Source organism: Lepidochelys kempii, chromosome 20, assembly GCF_965140285.1.
Source record: "Lepidochelys kempii isolate rLepKem1 chromosome 20, rLepKem1.hap1, whole genome shotgun sequence".
Lineage (NCBI taxonomy): Eukaryota > Metazoa > Chordata > Testudines > Cheloniidae > Lepidochelys > Lepidochelys kempii.
The window spans coordinates 4,113,874-4,130,106 of NC_136399.1; the positions used below are offsets into that span (position 1 = coordinate 4,113,874).

Consider the following 16,233-nt stretch of genomic DNA (forward strand, 5'->3'; position numbering starts at 1 on the left):
GGCCAGGAGCAATGAACCCAGAAGCCCTGGCTTGGACTGGGGTTCTCTTGGGGCTCCAGTTCTGTGACAGGGACCCCGAAAGCCCTGGATGCAACCACAGACCCTGGAAAACCGGGGACCCCCCACAGCCCTTCCAGAAACCAGGCAGGTGCCATCAAAGCCCTGCCTGTGACTGGCTGAAAATTCATTGAACCCAAGGTGGTTCCGCGAAATGTTTCAGTTTTGTCGAATCAGCAAAAATTCCTGCCCAGCTCCAAACTTACCTGTTCTGTTGCCCCCCAGTTCCCCGCCGGCCCCCAGCAGCCCACTTCTCCATGAACCAGGTGGATACCGACCCACAGGAACAAAGCAATGGCCAGACTGGCTCAGAACTGAGGTCCATTGAACCCAGGGGCCTGTCTGACAGTGCCTCCACCAGACACTTCCGAGGAATTTGCGAGAACCCCCCCAGTCAGCAGATATGGGATAAACCTGCCCCCACCCCAAAATCTGTCTCTCTCTCTCTTGTCTAATAGAGATTAAAGCAGGTGGTTTCATGTCTCTTCCAGAATTTGCCAGCATTAACTAGCCTAATACTTGTTACCGATTGCAATGTCCAATCCTGCTTTGAATGCTTGGCCTCAGACAGTCATGTGGCAAGGAGTTCCGCAGTCCAACCACATGTCATCTACAATAAGTATTCCCTTGGCTGTGCAGAGAGCTCTGTGGGGGTGGGAGCCAGCTCTGCATGAGCCCCTTGCTCCTGCATCATGGGCAGGCAGCTTATTCTGGGTCACCTCATACAGATCGGACGTGCCGCCTCGCCATGAAGCTGCTCCCCAGGAGACAAGAGCTGTGGCTTTGCCTCGGCATGGCTGTGGGGCTTGCCATGGGATTTACTTTCATCTACGCCTTCAGGACAGAACAGAGCACGTCTGCGTTGGTGCAAAGAACCCACTACTATCGTCGCCCAGGTGAGGGATGGACATAGTCTTTCTAATGCCAGAGCTGACCCCTGCCCCCAGACCTGGGTCAGGGAAATCCCCTATGGCCTTATGGAGGCGAGTCATTGAATTGTAGCTCACTTGCAAGTCAATGGCTGTTGATGGTTGGTTGACACCTGCCCGGGCGTTGGTGACTATCCTGGCTGTTGTCTCTGGAGAGCTAAAATCTGGCTGATTCCCCAATTTACAGCACATTTTACTGACAGCCATGTAACACAATCGCATGTAACACAATCCGATAACTGCATATGCACTAATGATACAGCTGTTTAGAGAGAACAGTGGCTTTCAGCAGATCATAACCTTTCCCCCAAAACCTCACATGACATGCCTTACATGGAATATCGCAATTAGCTATACTTGAGGAATATGAGGGCTACAGCGTGCTCCCCCGAGGTATAGAATGTCACACCACCCCGCTTCGTTTATTGCAAGAGGGTTAGTCACTGACTAGCCCGAAGGCAGTTTGTGTTATGGTTCTTTTGGCATCCAGCCATCAAGGCCATGAGGTGGCGTGCCTCGGTTTCCCCCTTCACACAGCAAACCAGATTTGTTATGGTTTCTCTGCTGTGGTGAGCTTTAAATCTGTTTACAGGTATTAACTGAGAAGCAGCGTTATCAGAAGCTTTCTTAATATGACAGGTGTCTTCAATTACCATTTCTACTGTGTCCCAAGGCTCGTCCCAAAAATTGTGCATAATGTATCTTATCACAAGGTTTAACATTGGTATCAAAATTCTTATCCCAAGACTTAACATTAATATCAAAATTTTTGTCACAGCTGGGCGTTTAGAAGTATCTTTATGATCCCATGCCCTCTGTTCAGACAGTCTGGTTTGAGGTTGGTTTGTTTATTACCCATGGTGTCCTTTGCCTCCCTCCAGTGTAATCAGTCATTGGCTTTTCTTTCCCTCCCTCCAGTGTTCCCGTCTGCCTGGGTTCTTAGTTTAATCATGTTTCTGGGATTTTGGGATCTCAGGGTCTGGCAAGACAGGGATCCTGCACATTGACTGGCCCCTTGGGGCGCTGTCTTCCAACCCCAGGACTGTACATATGCAAAAATATTCAGCTTCCTTTTTGAGATTAACCTGTTTTTCCTGCCTCCCAGCACTGGGTCCTTCCCTGCCCCCTTTCCCAAGAGGGCTTTTATCTGTGCTCTCTGGGCTAGGTGTGTTTACCCTTTCATCAGATTTACCTTTTTCCAGCAGCTGTCCCATAACTTTTCCCTGTCTCTCACCAGCCTGGGGGAAAACATCCCCCTCTCTGTCAGTTGGGTCATTTGTATTCTGGCAAACTATTGTGATGGAGTAGGGATTGGGGAGTTTTGACCTGGGAGTTTTACTGATACGATCTGCATTGGTGCTGGATGGTGGTGGGATATCAGGGGGTGACTTCACTTGAGGGATGAGGCATGTAACCTGAACCCAGGAAGGGGTTGGGGGCCAGGTGACACCTTCTGCCCTGGAAACTGGACAAAGGCTGGAGGAGGAGCCGGGAGTGTGGCTGGGGGAGATAGCTGGAGGGGGTTTCAGTTTTGGAGCTAGCTGGGGAAATGGAGGGAGGCACAGAACCGGGGTCTGGCTCCCTACCCCCCAAGATGGACCTGACTGAGGGGTCCTGTTCTCTGTACCTACAAGCTCTGTTTTGGACTTGGTTCCTGTCGTCTAATAAACCTTCTGTGTTACTGGCTGGCTGAGAGTCACGGTGAATCGCAGGAAGTGGGGGGTGCAGGGCCGTGACTCCCCGTCACTTTTTGACAGCGACCACCTGGCAATTTCGTGGTTCCAACTCCTCTGCTGTCCCAGGCATTGGAGCTGCATCTTGATGTAAAGGGACCCAGTTACCTTCCAAAAATGTACCAGAAATAGCATCCTGACAAACTGGGCCCTGGATTGGGGTGTCCTCCTCCACCCCTTTCTCTGTCCCTGAGAAGTCAGCTGTGTGACGGCTCCCCTCCAGGACGTCGGTTACACAGTTCCCTCTTAAAACCTGGGGCACAGGCTGTGAGTGCCTGGGTGCACGGATGTTGACCCAGCCATTCAGTCCTGGGCATCCTCTCCCAAGTGATCACTGTGGAGACATTCCTGTAGCCCCACTATGCCTTCCCCAGTTCCCTCCTCTGGGACCCCTTCTAAGACACATCTCTCTGTGCTCCTTAAGAAGGGATCTATCACTTGCTCACCTGCAAAACTCTGCCAGCTAACAACTGGCACAGTTTTCTTGGTCACTGACAACCCCTCTCCTGCCCCCCGATCCTGGGGCATTTTGCCTTCTGCTGGAAAGGAGCTAGTCTCAGCCCCTTCCATACTTGGAAGCACCCTGCTTCCCTGTGTTACAGGGTCACAGGAATCCTCACCCACTTCAATGTGGTTTCTGAGATCCCCTGCGCCTTCTCTGGGCTCTCCTCTGGGCCACATTGCTCTCTGCTCCCTGAAGCGGGGTCTGCCTCTGGTTCATCTGCAACCTGCTGGCAGCTAACAACCTGGACAGTTCTCTCCCTGGCAGGCATTACACCCCCCTCCCTTCCTGAGGTGGTGCTGCCTCTAACTGCAGAGTAGGATTTGGTCTCATCCACCCTCCCACCTGGAAGCATGTGGCTTCCCCCTGCTGCAGAGGAATCAAGGAGACTCTCTCCCATTCTCTCAGTGGTTCCTGAGACCTTACCCTTTCCCTTGGGGGTCCCAGCATAAAACTCCTCCTTGCTGCGGGCAAATACTTTAACCTGAGCGACACGGAAAAAATCCTTACCAAGCAGCAGGTCGACAAGGAGATGTTCCATTACCCCCATGGTCAAAACACTTTCCAAACCGTCCCACACCACATGGATTTTAGCTAGTGGTATGAGGAATCTGCTTTCGCCCACCCCCACAATCTCTGCCGTTTGGCCAGGTAATACACCAGCCTTTGGGACCACGCTCTGCTTAACCAGAGGGCTCTGGGCCCCTGCATCCCTCTGCCCCAAGTACTCCCTGATGTTAATGCTGACAACCTTTACATGCTCCGTATCTGGTTCTGCAGAGGCTAAGCTCACAAAACCAATACGTCAGGTTTCCATCTGTCACGGAGTGTGGGGGAGTCCGGGCCCTGCACCCCTCTTCCTGGGATTCACTGAGACTCTCAGCCAGCCAGTAAAACAGAAGGTTTATTGGACAACAGGAACACAGTCCACAACAGAGCTTGTGGGTACAACCAGGACCCCTCAGTCAAGTCCTTCTGGGGGAGCAGGGAGCTTAGACCCCAGCCCTGGGGTCCCCTGTGTTCCTCCACCCAGCACCAAACTGAAACTAACCCCCCCCCCCCCGCAGGTTCCCTTCTGCAGCCTGTCTTCACATTCATGGGCAGAGGTGTTACCTCCCCCTCCCCCTCCCCCTCCTGGCTCAGGTGACAGGCTCTCAGGTCTCCCATCCCCAGGGCACATTCCCAGGTCAACACTCCCCCCTCCCTGCTGAGTCACATCCTCACACCATCCCATGGGGGTTTTCTGGGTTGAGGACAGCAGAACCATAGGCGCCAACTCTGAGGGTGCTCCGGGGCTGGAGCACCCACGGAGAAAAACTGGGGGGGCACTGAGCACCCACTGGCAGCCCCCCTATCAGCCCCTCCCCCCCAGCACCTCCCGCCTGCTGGCGGGCCCCGCAGATCAGTGCCTCTCCCCTCCCCCAGTGCCTGCCACCCGCCATGATCAGCTGTTTTGCGGCATGCGGGCAGGAGGATCTGGGGGGAAGAGCGAGGATGTGGAGTGCTTGCGGGGAGGGGGCCGAACTGGGCAGGAAGAAGCGGGGTGGGGATGGAGCCTTGGGGTGAGGGGTGGAGTGGGGGCAGGGCCTGGGGGGCTGAGCACTCGTGGGCACTTTGGAAAGTCAGCGTGTGAAAGTAGAATGAATTATATGAATTAATAGAATGAATTAAAGAAATGCTGCTTGAAAGGTTTGTTGAAATATAGTTGTCAGGAAGAGAAACATTAAGGAGTGTGAGACAATGGGTCCTCAAACTAATTAACTTAGAGTTCCTATTGAGCTAGGAGATTGGTAAATGTTAGTATGCAAATAAGATATGTATGTATATTTGTCAGTTTCTCTTTCTTTTGTCTCTTATGTTAAATTGGCTTTGGCTTATCTGTATAAATAAGTTAGCTTGAGCTTTTGCATGGGGCTCACATATCTGGGTGCATTGGCAAAGCGCTTTGCTAATAAACAGAGTGGTCTGACAAATTATGTGAGTCCTGAATCTGACTTTGACAGGCGCCTGTGAGCAGAGCTAACGTTCACTATTGGTTGCCTGCTTCCTCCTAGCACAGGGCATCTATTCCTCAGAGGAATGTCACGGCTCACACCTTTTGGGCTCTTCTGTTTTTACAGGAGCTTTGGGAGGAGGGTTAGAGGAATGGTTTTGGGGAGGTGAGGGCCCAGCCTCCCAGCCACTCTCCTTCTTGCTAGAGATAAAACAGGATCTTCCCTTCCCACCGGGTTTAAACCCCTCTTTTGGTGGTTTGCTTCCAGTAGACACCTGGGTCTGTTCAAAGACATCAGCAGGAGATGCCGTTTCCTCCGCAGACTTTACTTCTTTGTCCCAGAGACTCTGCTTTACATCCGCCCGACACATGCCTAGGAAATGCTCTTGAGTAACAAGAGCAAACATCCCCTCAAAGCTTGCAACACCTTTGCCCCTCACCCACTTTCCCATCAAGTCTTTCATTTTGTTCTCATGCTCCCCATTACTCATACCAATATCCCTCTTAAGATTCCTAAATTTAACTCGATACGTTTCAGGGGGAATCGGAAACCTTTGCAAAACAGTGGTTTTGGATTTGCATTTCATTGAATACATTCAGCACTTCACCAGTTAATTTCGCAATCTGGGTAGGAACTCACTGATCATCAGGGATTTCAGGCACTGCACACAGCCTTTCAACAGTGCGCAGATATTCAGCAATCTCGTCTGCCTCATTGTATGCAGGACATAAGTGGTCCCAGTTGTGGATTTTTGGAGTGACGGGAATCGCTGGGGTCGGTGGGTTCTGGTTGGTGTTTTCACTCTCTTTCTTTTTCCTTCTCCTTTATCTCCAGTTCTTTCAGTTGTAATAGTCTCTGGTGCACTCTCTCTTTTTCTGCAACCTGCAGTCTTAAAAGCTCCAACTTCGCAATGGCTTTACCGCTTTCACTCATTTTCCGGCTTTTCTGTCCCTTCGTCCCTTTCCCGAAATAAGCAACCAGAAAATAACAAACCGGTAGCCAACTCCTGACTCTCCTTAGCCACCACACTTAAAGGCTCATGTAAAAATCTTTACACCAGTGTGTGAAGTGCAAATCTTGCTCAGTCCAACACACACAGCAGGTGTGTATTTCACCCCGCTCGCTGCGCCCCCAACACAACCCCTACAGTTAGAACACCAGGAAATTTCCGATTTAAATAGCTGAAAAAATGAACTTAACAATTTTAAAATCCCATGGCTGTGAAATTGACCGTGAATTTGGTAGGGCCCTTGAAATAAGGCATTGCCCTTCTGTTCCCAGAGGAGGACAACGCGATCGCGGCCGAGCTGTACAGCAAGGTGCGGATCCTGTGCTGGGTCATGACGGGCCCCAGCAACCTGGAGACCAAGGCCCGGCACGTCCAGGCCACGTGGGCGCGGCACTGCAACGTGGTGCTCTTCATGAGCTCGGTGCGGGACGACGGCTTCCCCGCCGTGGGGCTGGACACCAAGGAAGGCCGGGACCAGCTGTACTGGAAAACCATCCGGGCCTTCCAGTATGTCCACCAGCACCACCTGGAGCAGGCCGACTGGTTCCTCAAGGCGGACGACGACACCTTCGTGGTGCTGGACAACCTGCGCTGGCTGCTGGCCAACCACACGCCCGAGGCGCCCGTCTACTTCGGGAAGCGCTTCAAGCCCTTCGCCAAGCAGGGCTACATGAGCGGCGGGGCCGGCTACGTCCTCAGCAAGGAGGCCCTGAGGCGCTTCGTGGAGGGCTTCAGGACCCAGGTGTGCAGCCACACCACCTCGGTGGAGGACCTGGCGCTGGGCCAGTGCATGGAGAAGGTGGGGGTGCAGGCGGGGGACTCCCGGGACACCGAGGGGCGGGAGACTTTCCACCCCTTCCCCCCAGAGAAGCACTTGATGGAGAATCTCCGGATTGATCGCTTTTATCCCAGCTACTCCTTCTACCCCGTCCTGGTGGTGAGTGTAAGGGAGTCCCGGCTCGGGGCAGCTAGGAGGTGGGTGCCCCGGGCCGAGGAATACTGGGCCTCGTATCTCTTAAGACCAGACCATCATGGTCCCGTGATTCCTGGCACTGTTCTTGGCTCTGCCCATCAACCCAGTTCTGCCCACAAAACAGGCTCCGCCCACCCTCCCAGCTCCGCCCACTCACTACAGATGGTGCCGATGCCATGGGGCTTGATGTGCTGCTCTGTCCCCCTGACTCCCCCCACATGAGCTGGGCCACATGAGCCTGCTACAGCCTGGGCCAACAGATCTGCGTCTGCTGGTTCATGCGCTTAGATCCAGTGGTCCTGGGTTCGATCCCCATGACCCAGCCAGTCGGCTCTTGGTCCGTTTCAAGGCCAGCGGGGACTCTCACGAGCCACATGCTGACCCTCTGTCTAACCCAGGCCGGTGAATGTTGTCCAGGGGTTGAGGTCCCCTTTGCACATGGCTGAGCTGCCTGCCTGCCCGGCTCAGTCACGCAGGCCATTTGGGGCCGGATTCTGTCTCTTCCTGTGGTCCAGATCAGCTGTGTCCCCCATGAAACCCGCCCCCAGGAGGCAGTTATAGGAGCTCCGACCCCCCACGGGGCAGGTTTCTTTCCTAGCACGGTGGGCTGAATTCACCTAGTCCCGGTCTCCAGCAGGGCCGAGCCGCCGTCTCGCCATCAGGGCCTTGCCTGGGCTGCGCTGAGCAGGGCTTTGAATAAGTCGCTAGGCCAGTTTTAACGCCACCAACACGCGTCTCGTGACGCTTCAAGGCCCTGTCTGCTGATGAGCTTCTAACCACCCGTGATGCCCGGCAGCAACCTGGTTCCAACATAACTGACCCCTTGATAGCCAGACCCTTAAAAGGCCGTAGGAGCCATTAGCGTGAATAATGGTGCCTCTTAGTCACCGGCTCGCTAGGGTAAAAGTTTTCTGCCATGCTGGGCTCTCTCCAGACCGGGCTGCGAGCGTATTAAACATAAGAGCGGCCACACTGGGTCAGATCAATGGCTCATCTAGCCCAGTGTCCTGTCTTCCGCCCGTGGCCAAGGCCAGGTGCCCCAGAGGGAATGAACAGAGCAGGGACTCATCACGTGATCCATCCCCAGGCACCAGACTCTGTGCTGGGCTTCCAAGTGACATGGGTGTGTGGGGGTTCACCTGTAAAGACCCCCCCCTTTTTCCCCATGTGCCGCACAGCCGGCCTCTCCCCGCACGGTGCCGCAATCCTGGGGCCGATGGCTGCGCATCGGGGCACAAAGGTGGTGGTGGGGGGGGGGGTGGAACTGTGACTGGCAGCGGCTTGGGGCAGGGTGGCGTCAATTGCTGCCCTCGGGGTATAGCTGTGTTGGGTCCAAGGCAGCTCAGGCTGGGGTGGGCTGCAGGCCCCTGAGCTCGGCTGGCTCTCGTCCCCACAGGGTGCCCAGAGCTGCTCGGATTTATCCATCTCCTTCCACTACGTCAGCCCGGAGGAGATGTACATGTTGGAATACTTGAGCCAACACCTGCGTCCGTACGGATACCGGCCCCGCTACCAGCCGGCGCCGAGGACCTGGAACCGCACAGAGCCCAGGGAGGGGTGACTGTCGGGGGCTCCGTGGCGGGACGCCAGTGAAGGGCGCGAAATCCCAAGGGCCGGGGTTACCCCAATGGGGCTTCAGAACCAGTGTGAGGCGTGAGGCTGGACCCACGGTGCCGGGGGCTGTATAAAAGCGACCGAGGGGAGGGAGGGGGCATTTGACGCTGGAGGGCTGCGTGTAGGACGGGGGCGTGGTCACAGTGGGACGGAGCAGAGCCTGATTAGCCCCTTGTCTGGAAGATGCCAGGACCGGACATCACGTGCCGGGTTAGCCTCTATGGGTGCGGAGCGCGAGCTCAGAGCAGAGATGTGGTTCGGGGAGGGGGCTCGCAGGCAGGGCACCCCAGTGGGTTTGGGGGGTATTCTTGGGCACAACCCCTGAGGGAGTTTGGGGGGCCCCCAGCTAAGGGGGGGGGCAGATCTTGTCTACGTATAAGGTGTCCTATCGTCATTGCAAACCTCCTTTCTTTTTAGCTACCTCCGGGTGAAAGGAGGGTTTGTCCGTGGGGGAGCCCACTGCACTAATCACTGGAGGCGGGTGTGGGCACTGGGCACCCGTGGCCTCTCGGCGTTGGGGGAGCAGGCCAGCTGGCGGACAAATCCCCTGTGTATCCCCAGGCCTCCCTTAGGGGGTGCCAGGCTATGGGGCCCGTTCGGGCCATGGGGTCTCTGCTGACCCAGTCCCCAAGGGAGCAGGTGCTGGTAATGGGAAGGCTCCATTTCCCGTCAGCCCCCATCCTGTTCCTGCCAGTCTGGCCTTTGCTGCCTGACGCCCCCCTCCCCTCCCTCATCCCCCACCCCGGCTTCGCTGGGCCACTTTCCTGTGGGCACCAAAACTGCTGAAGCAGAGTGAGCTACAGGCGTCCTGTTCCCCCCCATCTCCCCTGTTTGATCCCCCCCCCAGCCCCAGCCCCAGCTTGCTCTGCAGGACGGGTCGCTCCCAGCAGAAGGAACCAGGTACACGCTACAGCTCTGAATCTGACATTGTTACGTACTTACAGTTACAATCCAAGAGATTAAAACACTGTACACAGCCACGGATCTCAGTGCTGGCTGGCCATGCCCGCACCCCCCCCCCCCACATACACACGCGCCCCCCTGCTACTTTCCAGCCACGCCTGGGGCCGGCGTGGCCCCTGCAGAAGGCTGCTTCCTCCCCCAGCCTCCCAGACCCCCCTTCGCTGCCGACACCCGCTGCCGGTCAGTTACGTGCCCCCCACCCCCCCCGGTTCAGACCGGTGGCCCCGTCCTCTGGAGCCCACGGCAGCGCTGGCGGTTGGAGGGACGGGGCAGCGTCCCTGCCCCCTAGGCCTGGCTCTGGCCTGCTTCTGGCGTCCTGGGGCCGCCACAGAGAGGGAGGGCAAGGCTTTCTTTGTGCAACATGGTAGCCGATACATTCATGAACTGAGCCACCCAACTGGTTTGGAAGAACGGGGCCGGGGCTCGGGGGGGAGCTGGGGACTGGCTGCGGGCCCCACAGAGAGCCATGGAGCTCTCGGGCCACTAAGCTCAAGGTCGGGCCCAGCCACTCGGCCTGGACCCCCCGGATCAACCCCTGCCCAGGCCTGGACTTAAAGCAAGGACCGGCGGGAGTGGCTTTCAACTCAGCATTGGGGGGGGTAACGTGCCAGCCAGCGCCTCAGGCAGCTGCAGGGATGGGCGATTGGTGTGCGGGGTGGGTCGGTATTACCCTGATCACGTATCGAGCTAAAGCCTGAAACCACGTCACTCACAACAGCCACGTTCGGAGGCCTCGGCCGGGGGCCACAAAACACCAAAGGGTCACACGTGCCCTGTAAACATTGTGCCGGGGGGAGCTGCCCACCCAGCCTCTGGGAAGAGGCAGTGGGAGGGCGATTTCTGGCACGAGCCTCAATGCTCGGCGAAGCAAATAAATTAAAACAGGGTCCCGAGAGGAGGCTGGAAAGGCCAGTCAGTGGGGAAAGGGACGGGGCGGGGGCTTTGCACAACAGGAACGGGTTGAAAGCTGGATCTGGCTCTAAGGAGGCACTGTGCCAGCTTCTGCAGGTGTGAGCCAAGGGGGTGTCAATGCCCACAATGCCCCGTGCCAGGCGGCCCCCTCGCCCAGGCCTGGGAAGGGGGTGCTGCTTTTCAGAGAGGTGCTGACTGGGAGGGGTGGGCGAGGGGCAGCCCAGCGCCTCTGGCTGGGTTGGGAGCCTGGGTCAGTGGGCGTAGGCTGGCAAGGGGGGGGGTTGGCACCTCTGCCTCGGGTGGGGAGGGGGAGGTGACCCTGCTGGTAAGCAGCGAGGAGATACCTGCTCCCCCCCTCCCCGCCTCTCTGCCTGAGCCATCCAGGGAACCACCTTTTCTACAGCAGCGAGAACCCAGGCATCCTGACTCCCAGCCCCCGCCTGGCTCTATCCCACCAGACCCCACGCCTGATAGAACCCAGGAGTCCTGGCTCCCAGCCCTCTCCCCACACCCCACCCCCACTCTACTCATTGGACCTCACTCCCCTCCCAGAGCCATGATACAACCCAGGGGTCCTGACTCCCAGCCCCCCCTGCTTTAACCCATAAGCCCCCACTCTCCTCCCAGAAACCCCAGTGGAACCCAGGAGTCCGGGGCTAAGGGGCTGGCTGAGACATCGACTGCCGCTCGACTCACAAATAGTAGCAAGGAGACTGTCACCCTCTGGTGTTTGCGCAGGGCCAGTGCACCCAGTTGGGAGCCCCCAGCCGCATGGGGTGGGGGCACAGCTGTTCCCTCCCCCCGCCCCCCCGCCGACCGCCAATGGTTTCCATGGTGGAGACGGAGAGCAGGGGAACAGGGCAAGCTGCTTCCCTTCCCCCGCCTTCATGGAATGGGAGGGGCACTAATGGGGGGGCGCAGGGATTGGAGGTTCAGGGCTATGGCAGCTGGATCAGATGGATGGGGGGGGGGTTCACCAGCTCAGAGGCAGCTGCAGGCCCCACTTGGCCCATCACCCCCACCCCCGGTAAGTCAGCCCTCTCCCCGTGCTGCGGGTCCCTCTCTGTCCCTGGGGGGAGAGCGGGGGGCGCAGAGGCTGCAGGCCGGGAACCCAAACACCTTGGAACGACACTGAACATGTTTCACCGTCAAAGCTCATTACGGACAGGAACGAACGACCCCCCCTCCCCACCCCGGCCGTGTCCTTAAACCCCACGGGAAGGACGTGAGGGTGCGGCCGGCGGGGATCACAGGGCAAGTCAGTGCCAGAGCTGAGAACAGGACCCAGGAGTCCTGGCTCTCGGCCCTGTACTCTGACCACTAGACCCCCACTCTCTTTCCAGAGCTAGGAACAGAACCCAGGAGTCCTGGCTCTCAACCTTGTGCTCTGACCGCTAGACCCCTACTCCCCTCCCAAAGCCAGGAACAGGACCCTGGAGTCCTGTCTCTCACCTCTGTGCTCTGACCACTAGACCCCCATTTCCCTCCCAGAGCCGGGAACAGGACCCAGGAGTCCTGGCTCCCGGCCCTGTGCTCTGACAAAACTGTCTCTCTTTGTCCTGCATGTTCCCATCAGGGGAGACAGGGACATAACGAGCCGCACCAGCAGGGGCTGAGTAATAAATAGAGCATCAAAAATACAAATTGTCCGACACTGACCATCCTGGAGGATGGGGACGCCCAGCGTCCTGCCCAGCCAGCACCCAGGGGCGGCCTCACCTGGGCACCCGCCTCGCCAGCCGTGCCTGGAAAAGCTGGGTCCGTTGGGCCGAACGTCCCTTCGGCGTCCGGCAGGCGCGGCCCACATGGGATGAAGTTGTCCCCTGACCACCCCCCGCGTCCTTCCCCTCCAGCCCTGCGTCGGGCTCAGGCTCCGTCGCACCCGGTCCAGGTGGCTGGAGGCAGGCCCGGAGCCTGCTGGGGAGGGCTCTGCAGGGGGCCCAGGCATTGACAGTCTCCCCCCGGCTCTGGGCTGAGCCCCGAGGCCCTGCACGGGGCAGTCCGGCGGGGCTGGGCTGGCTATACCAGGGCGGTCCGAGTGTCACACCGTCCCATGCTGGCGGTGCTGCTTTTCCGGCGCAGGCTGGGCGTGGCGATGGTGCAGTGGCCCTCGCCGGGGCAGCCGTGCTGCAGGAGGATCTCGGCGCACTCCTGGCTCCCGGCTCGCCTGGCGTAGAAAAGGGCCGTGTGGCCCAGCGCGTCGCGGGCCTTCACTTCGATGCCGTACTGCGGACAGAGAGGCATGAGGGGATGAGGGGGTGCGGCTCCGGACCAGAGCGAGCCTGCCCCCCAACTGGGCACCAACCCGCCCCGGGGGGGTCCCGGAGCCAGGAGGATCGCCCCTCCGGCAAGTGAAACAAGCAGCCAGGGGCACCGGGGTGTGCCACTGGTTCGGGGGATCCCCAGGCTGGGCGATCTGGGCTCGTCACCCCCAGTGCGGGGTAAGGAGGATCCCATCTGTCCAGCTCCGGGGGGTGCACTGGGCTCTACCTGGCAGGGCAGGAGCCCTCGCTGGCTCTGATTGGCCGCCGCGTATAGGTCTCCAGGTACCCGTACAACTGGTGATGTCACAGACATTTCCGGAGCAACAGGCGGTGATGTCACAATGCCCAGGTTTATGACATTCACCGCAGGCCTGGGCGGAGCTCTGCCATAAACTCGCTGCCGGAACGCCCTCCTTCGCCCTGCAGCTGGCACCCCATGGGCCCTGCCAAGCTCAGGGGGAGCCCCAGGCAAAGGCTCTGTGGCTCCCCCTTCCCCATCTGTCCCCCGCTCGCTATGAGCGAGGGCAGCAGCCTCCCCTGTGCCGGGGGGGAGGGAACGGATCCCCCAACTCCCCATGCCCCGGGGTGCGCCAGGCAGCCGGACGTACCCAGACCAACAGCTGGGTGATGACCACATGGGGCAGGTCGCAGGCCAAGTGCAGGGCCGTGCGCCGGTCCTTGTCCCCGGAGCAGGTGTTGATCAGCTCCTTGGTGCTGTGTGCCAGCAACAGAAGCAGGGTGCCCAGGTCCTTCTCCTGCACGGCCCGGAACAGCTGCTGCCCCAGCGGGATCTCGGGGCTCGGGAACGGGGCCAGGAACACCCGCTGCTCGTACTTCGCCCGGATCCACGACTCCCGCTCCTCCCTGCAGCGAGAGATGCACCCGGGCGGAGATGAGTGCCCGGCGATGCAGACAGACTGGGCAGAGACGCAGAGCTCAGAGCTGGGGACCCCCAGGGGCCTGCAGTGCCTGGAGCCAGGTACCCCCCAGGATCATGCAGTGCTTGAAGCCAGGTATCCTGCAGGGACCTGGGCAAAGTCTGGAAACAGGTACCCCCAGGGGCCTGCAGTGCCCGGAGTCGGGTACCCCCCAGGGTTCTGCAGTGTCCAGAGCCAGGCACCCCCAGGAAACTGCAGTGCCCGGAGTTGGGTACCCCCCCCACGACAAAGTCCAGAGCCAGGTACCCCCAGGAACCTGCAGTGCCCAGAGCTGGGTACCTCCCCAGGGGCCTGGCAGTGCCCAGCTCATGACACCTGCAACCTCCACCCTGCAGAAGTCTGGCAATGCCCACAGCCTGGTGCCCACAGGGTCCAGCTAGGTGAGAGAGGACTGTTATTTCCAGGGGCCTTTCAGCATCGTCCCCCTCCCCCCCCCCCGCCCCTTCCTGAGCCATTAGCTATTGCCCCCAGGAAACACCGGCCAGCTGAGTGGCAAACCCCACAGGGAGGCTGCATTCTTCCTTCTCTGCCTCTTTCCCCAGCAGCTCCCGCCCAGCCCCCGGGGGCTGGGCATGGGGCTGCCACCTGGGGCAGGGGCTCACCGGGACGACTCGCAGGTGGGCTTCCGGCGTCCCTGGGTGTTCTTCTCCCAGATGCTGTTGGCAGTCTCGTTGCCAATGGACGTCAGCACCAGGGTGAGCTCCAGGGGCCAGTCGTCGAGGTCCAGCGAGCGCACCCGCGACAGGTGGGTGCCCAGGTTCCGGTGGATGCCCGAGCACTCGATGCAGATCAGCGCCCCCAGGTTCAGGCTGGCCCAGGTGGGGTCTGGAGGAAGGGGGGGAGGACAGGTCCCCATCAGCACCACGGCCTGGGAACCAGCCACCCAGGGAGAGACCCCCGGCGCGAGCCTCGGTGCCGCCCGCCCCCCAGGAGTGAGACTCACTTGGTGCCCCGCAGTCCACACACAGGGAATTGCCTCTGGCATTGCGGATGGCCTGGATGGCCACCGCCTCGCTCTGGCTGTCCATCCGGGCCTGCAGGGAGCAAAGGGGGGGCAGTTGGCCAAGCAGCCGGGGAGCTGGGCACAGGTGCTCCAGGAGATCCCGGAGCCAGGACATAGACCCGCGCCCTGAGGTGTACCCCAGCTCTGGCCGTGGGGCTCAAGGTGAGCCACATCCGAGCTGAAACGCCCCCAGTTCTAGTCCTGGCAGTCTCTCCTCTGCCTTGTGGGACATAAGTGGCACCCACCTTGGGCTCCCCCGCTGCTCAGGGGTGAATTGCTTAGACCCCAGAGAAAGGGGTTTGACCCTGTTCCACCCCCAATACATGATTATGCCGGGAGCTGTACACTTTGGCTGCTGTCCCCCAGAAGTGGCTGCATTTCCCTCTCTGAAGGGACTGACTCAGGGCAGGCAGGGCCCCGCCCAGGTGGCAGGGCAGGGCAGGGCTCTGCAGGGAGTTCCCATGCTGTCCTGGCGGCTCCGCAGCCGGACGGCAGAGAGAGGACTCTGGGGAAATGCCCCAGGAGGCGACTGGCCCTGGGGAGCAGCTGGGGCCGCCATACCTTGTTTTTGCTGCTCTCACAGCACTGCAAGCTGGCAAGGATCTGGCTCTCGATCGCCTGGACCCAGGCGTCCCTCTCCTCGAAGCTGCTGGCCTCGAAGTGCCACGTCTGGCCCGTGCTCGACACGATGATGAACTCGAAGTTCTCCTCCTCTGCAGAAGGGAAAGGGGGGGTGGGGAGGGAGCGTCACCACCTGGGCACCCCACCGGAGCGACCCAATGGCTCTGCACGGTCAGGCTGGGGGAGGTCTGTCTGCCGGACAGGGGGCGGTAAGGCTGGCCGAACACCCCCCTTGCTTACAGGTTTATTTGTAGGGAGGACACAAAATACCCCTTTAAAGGAGCTGGGGCCAGCTGGGTAGTGTCAGGAGGAAGCTGGCAGCTCGGTCCCCAGCTCCCCCCTTACTGCTGGCCAGAGGGTGGCTGCGACGCGGGGGAACCCGGCTGGGAGGAGCGTACTGGGAGCATGCGGGCACGTAGCTAGCTGGGCGGGGCAGGGGCCAATGGCAAGTCGTCAGAGCAGTGCCCCGCCTTCATCCGGTGCCAGCCAGCACTTGCGGGATCGGCATGGAGCTCAGCACCCGGCTGTCTGCCCTGCCCCTTGCCCTAGGCACGGCCGGGCTCCTCCCCGCCCCGGGCGGCCGTCGGCACCACACGATGGAAGCACATCGACATGCATGAGTGACACCAGCACCGCGTGACGGCCGCTGCCCGTTACCTGTTTTATAAATATTTCTTAAACTACCAAAGGTTTTTAATTTCCACATTTTGCGCTTGGCTGC

General features: G+C 59.4%; 2 protein-coding genes across 4 annotated transcripts in view; one reads left to right on the forward strand and one right to left on the reverse strand.

The window, feature by feature from the left end:
• The first annotated feature begins 850 nt into the window (after positions 1–850).
• LOC140901034 (glycoprotein-N-acetylgalactosamine 3-beta-galactosyltransferase 1-B) lies at positions 851–8,868 on the forward strand. The gene is made up of 3 exons (XM_073319201.1): positions 851–953; positions 6,497–7,161; positions 8,594–8,868. The coding sequence occupies exons 1-3, from the start codon at positions 851–853 to the stop codon at positions 8,756–8,758; spliced, it is 933 nt and encodes a 310-aa protein (XP_073175302.1). The 3' UTR covers positions 8,759–8,868.
• Positions 8,869–9,879: 1,011 nt separating this feature from the next.
• Positions 9,880–16,233, reverse strand: part of AGAP2 (ArfGAP with GTPase domain, ankyrin repeat and PH domain 2) — a 39,455-nt gene continuing 33,101 nt past the window's right edge. Inside the window, exons 14-19 of one of the 3 annotated variants that reach the window (XM_073318624.2) lie at positions 16,170–16,229; positions 15,453–15,604; positions 14,832–14,922; positions 14,491–14,713; positions 13,559–13,814; positions 9,880–12,912 (exon numbers count right to left, since the gene is read on the reverse strand). In XM_073318624.2, coding sequence (XP_073174725.2) covers positions 12,706–12,912; positions 13,559–13,814; positions 14,491–14,713; positions 14,832–14,922; positions 15,453–15,604; positions 16,170–16,229 — 989 coding nt within the window. In that variant the 3' untranslated portion in view covers positions 9,880–12,705. The remainder of the gene's footprint in view (positions 12,913–13,558; positions 13,815–14,490; positions 14,714–14,831; positions 14,923–15,452; positions 15,605–16,169; positions 16,230–16,233) is intronic. The other 2 variants (XM_073318627.2, XM_073318626.2) reach the window with 2 other exon arrangements.

Excerpts from the sequence above, each read along its gene's own strand:
- LOC140901034 (XM_073319201.1), top strand. The coding sequence starts at position 851 with ATGGCTGTGGGGCTTGCCATGGGATTTACTTTCATCTACGCCTTCAGG. Across the intron at positions 954-6,496 it reads CCACTACTATCGTCGCCCAG|AGGAGGACAACGCGATCGCG; the intron begins GTGAGGGATGGA and ends TTCTGTTCCCAG. Across the intron at positions 7,162-8,593 it reads CCTTCTACCCCGTCCTGGTG|GGTGCCCAGAGCTGCTCGGA; the intron begins GTGAGTGTAAGG and ends TCGTCCCCACAG.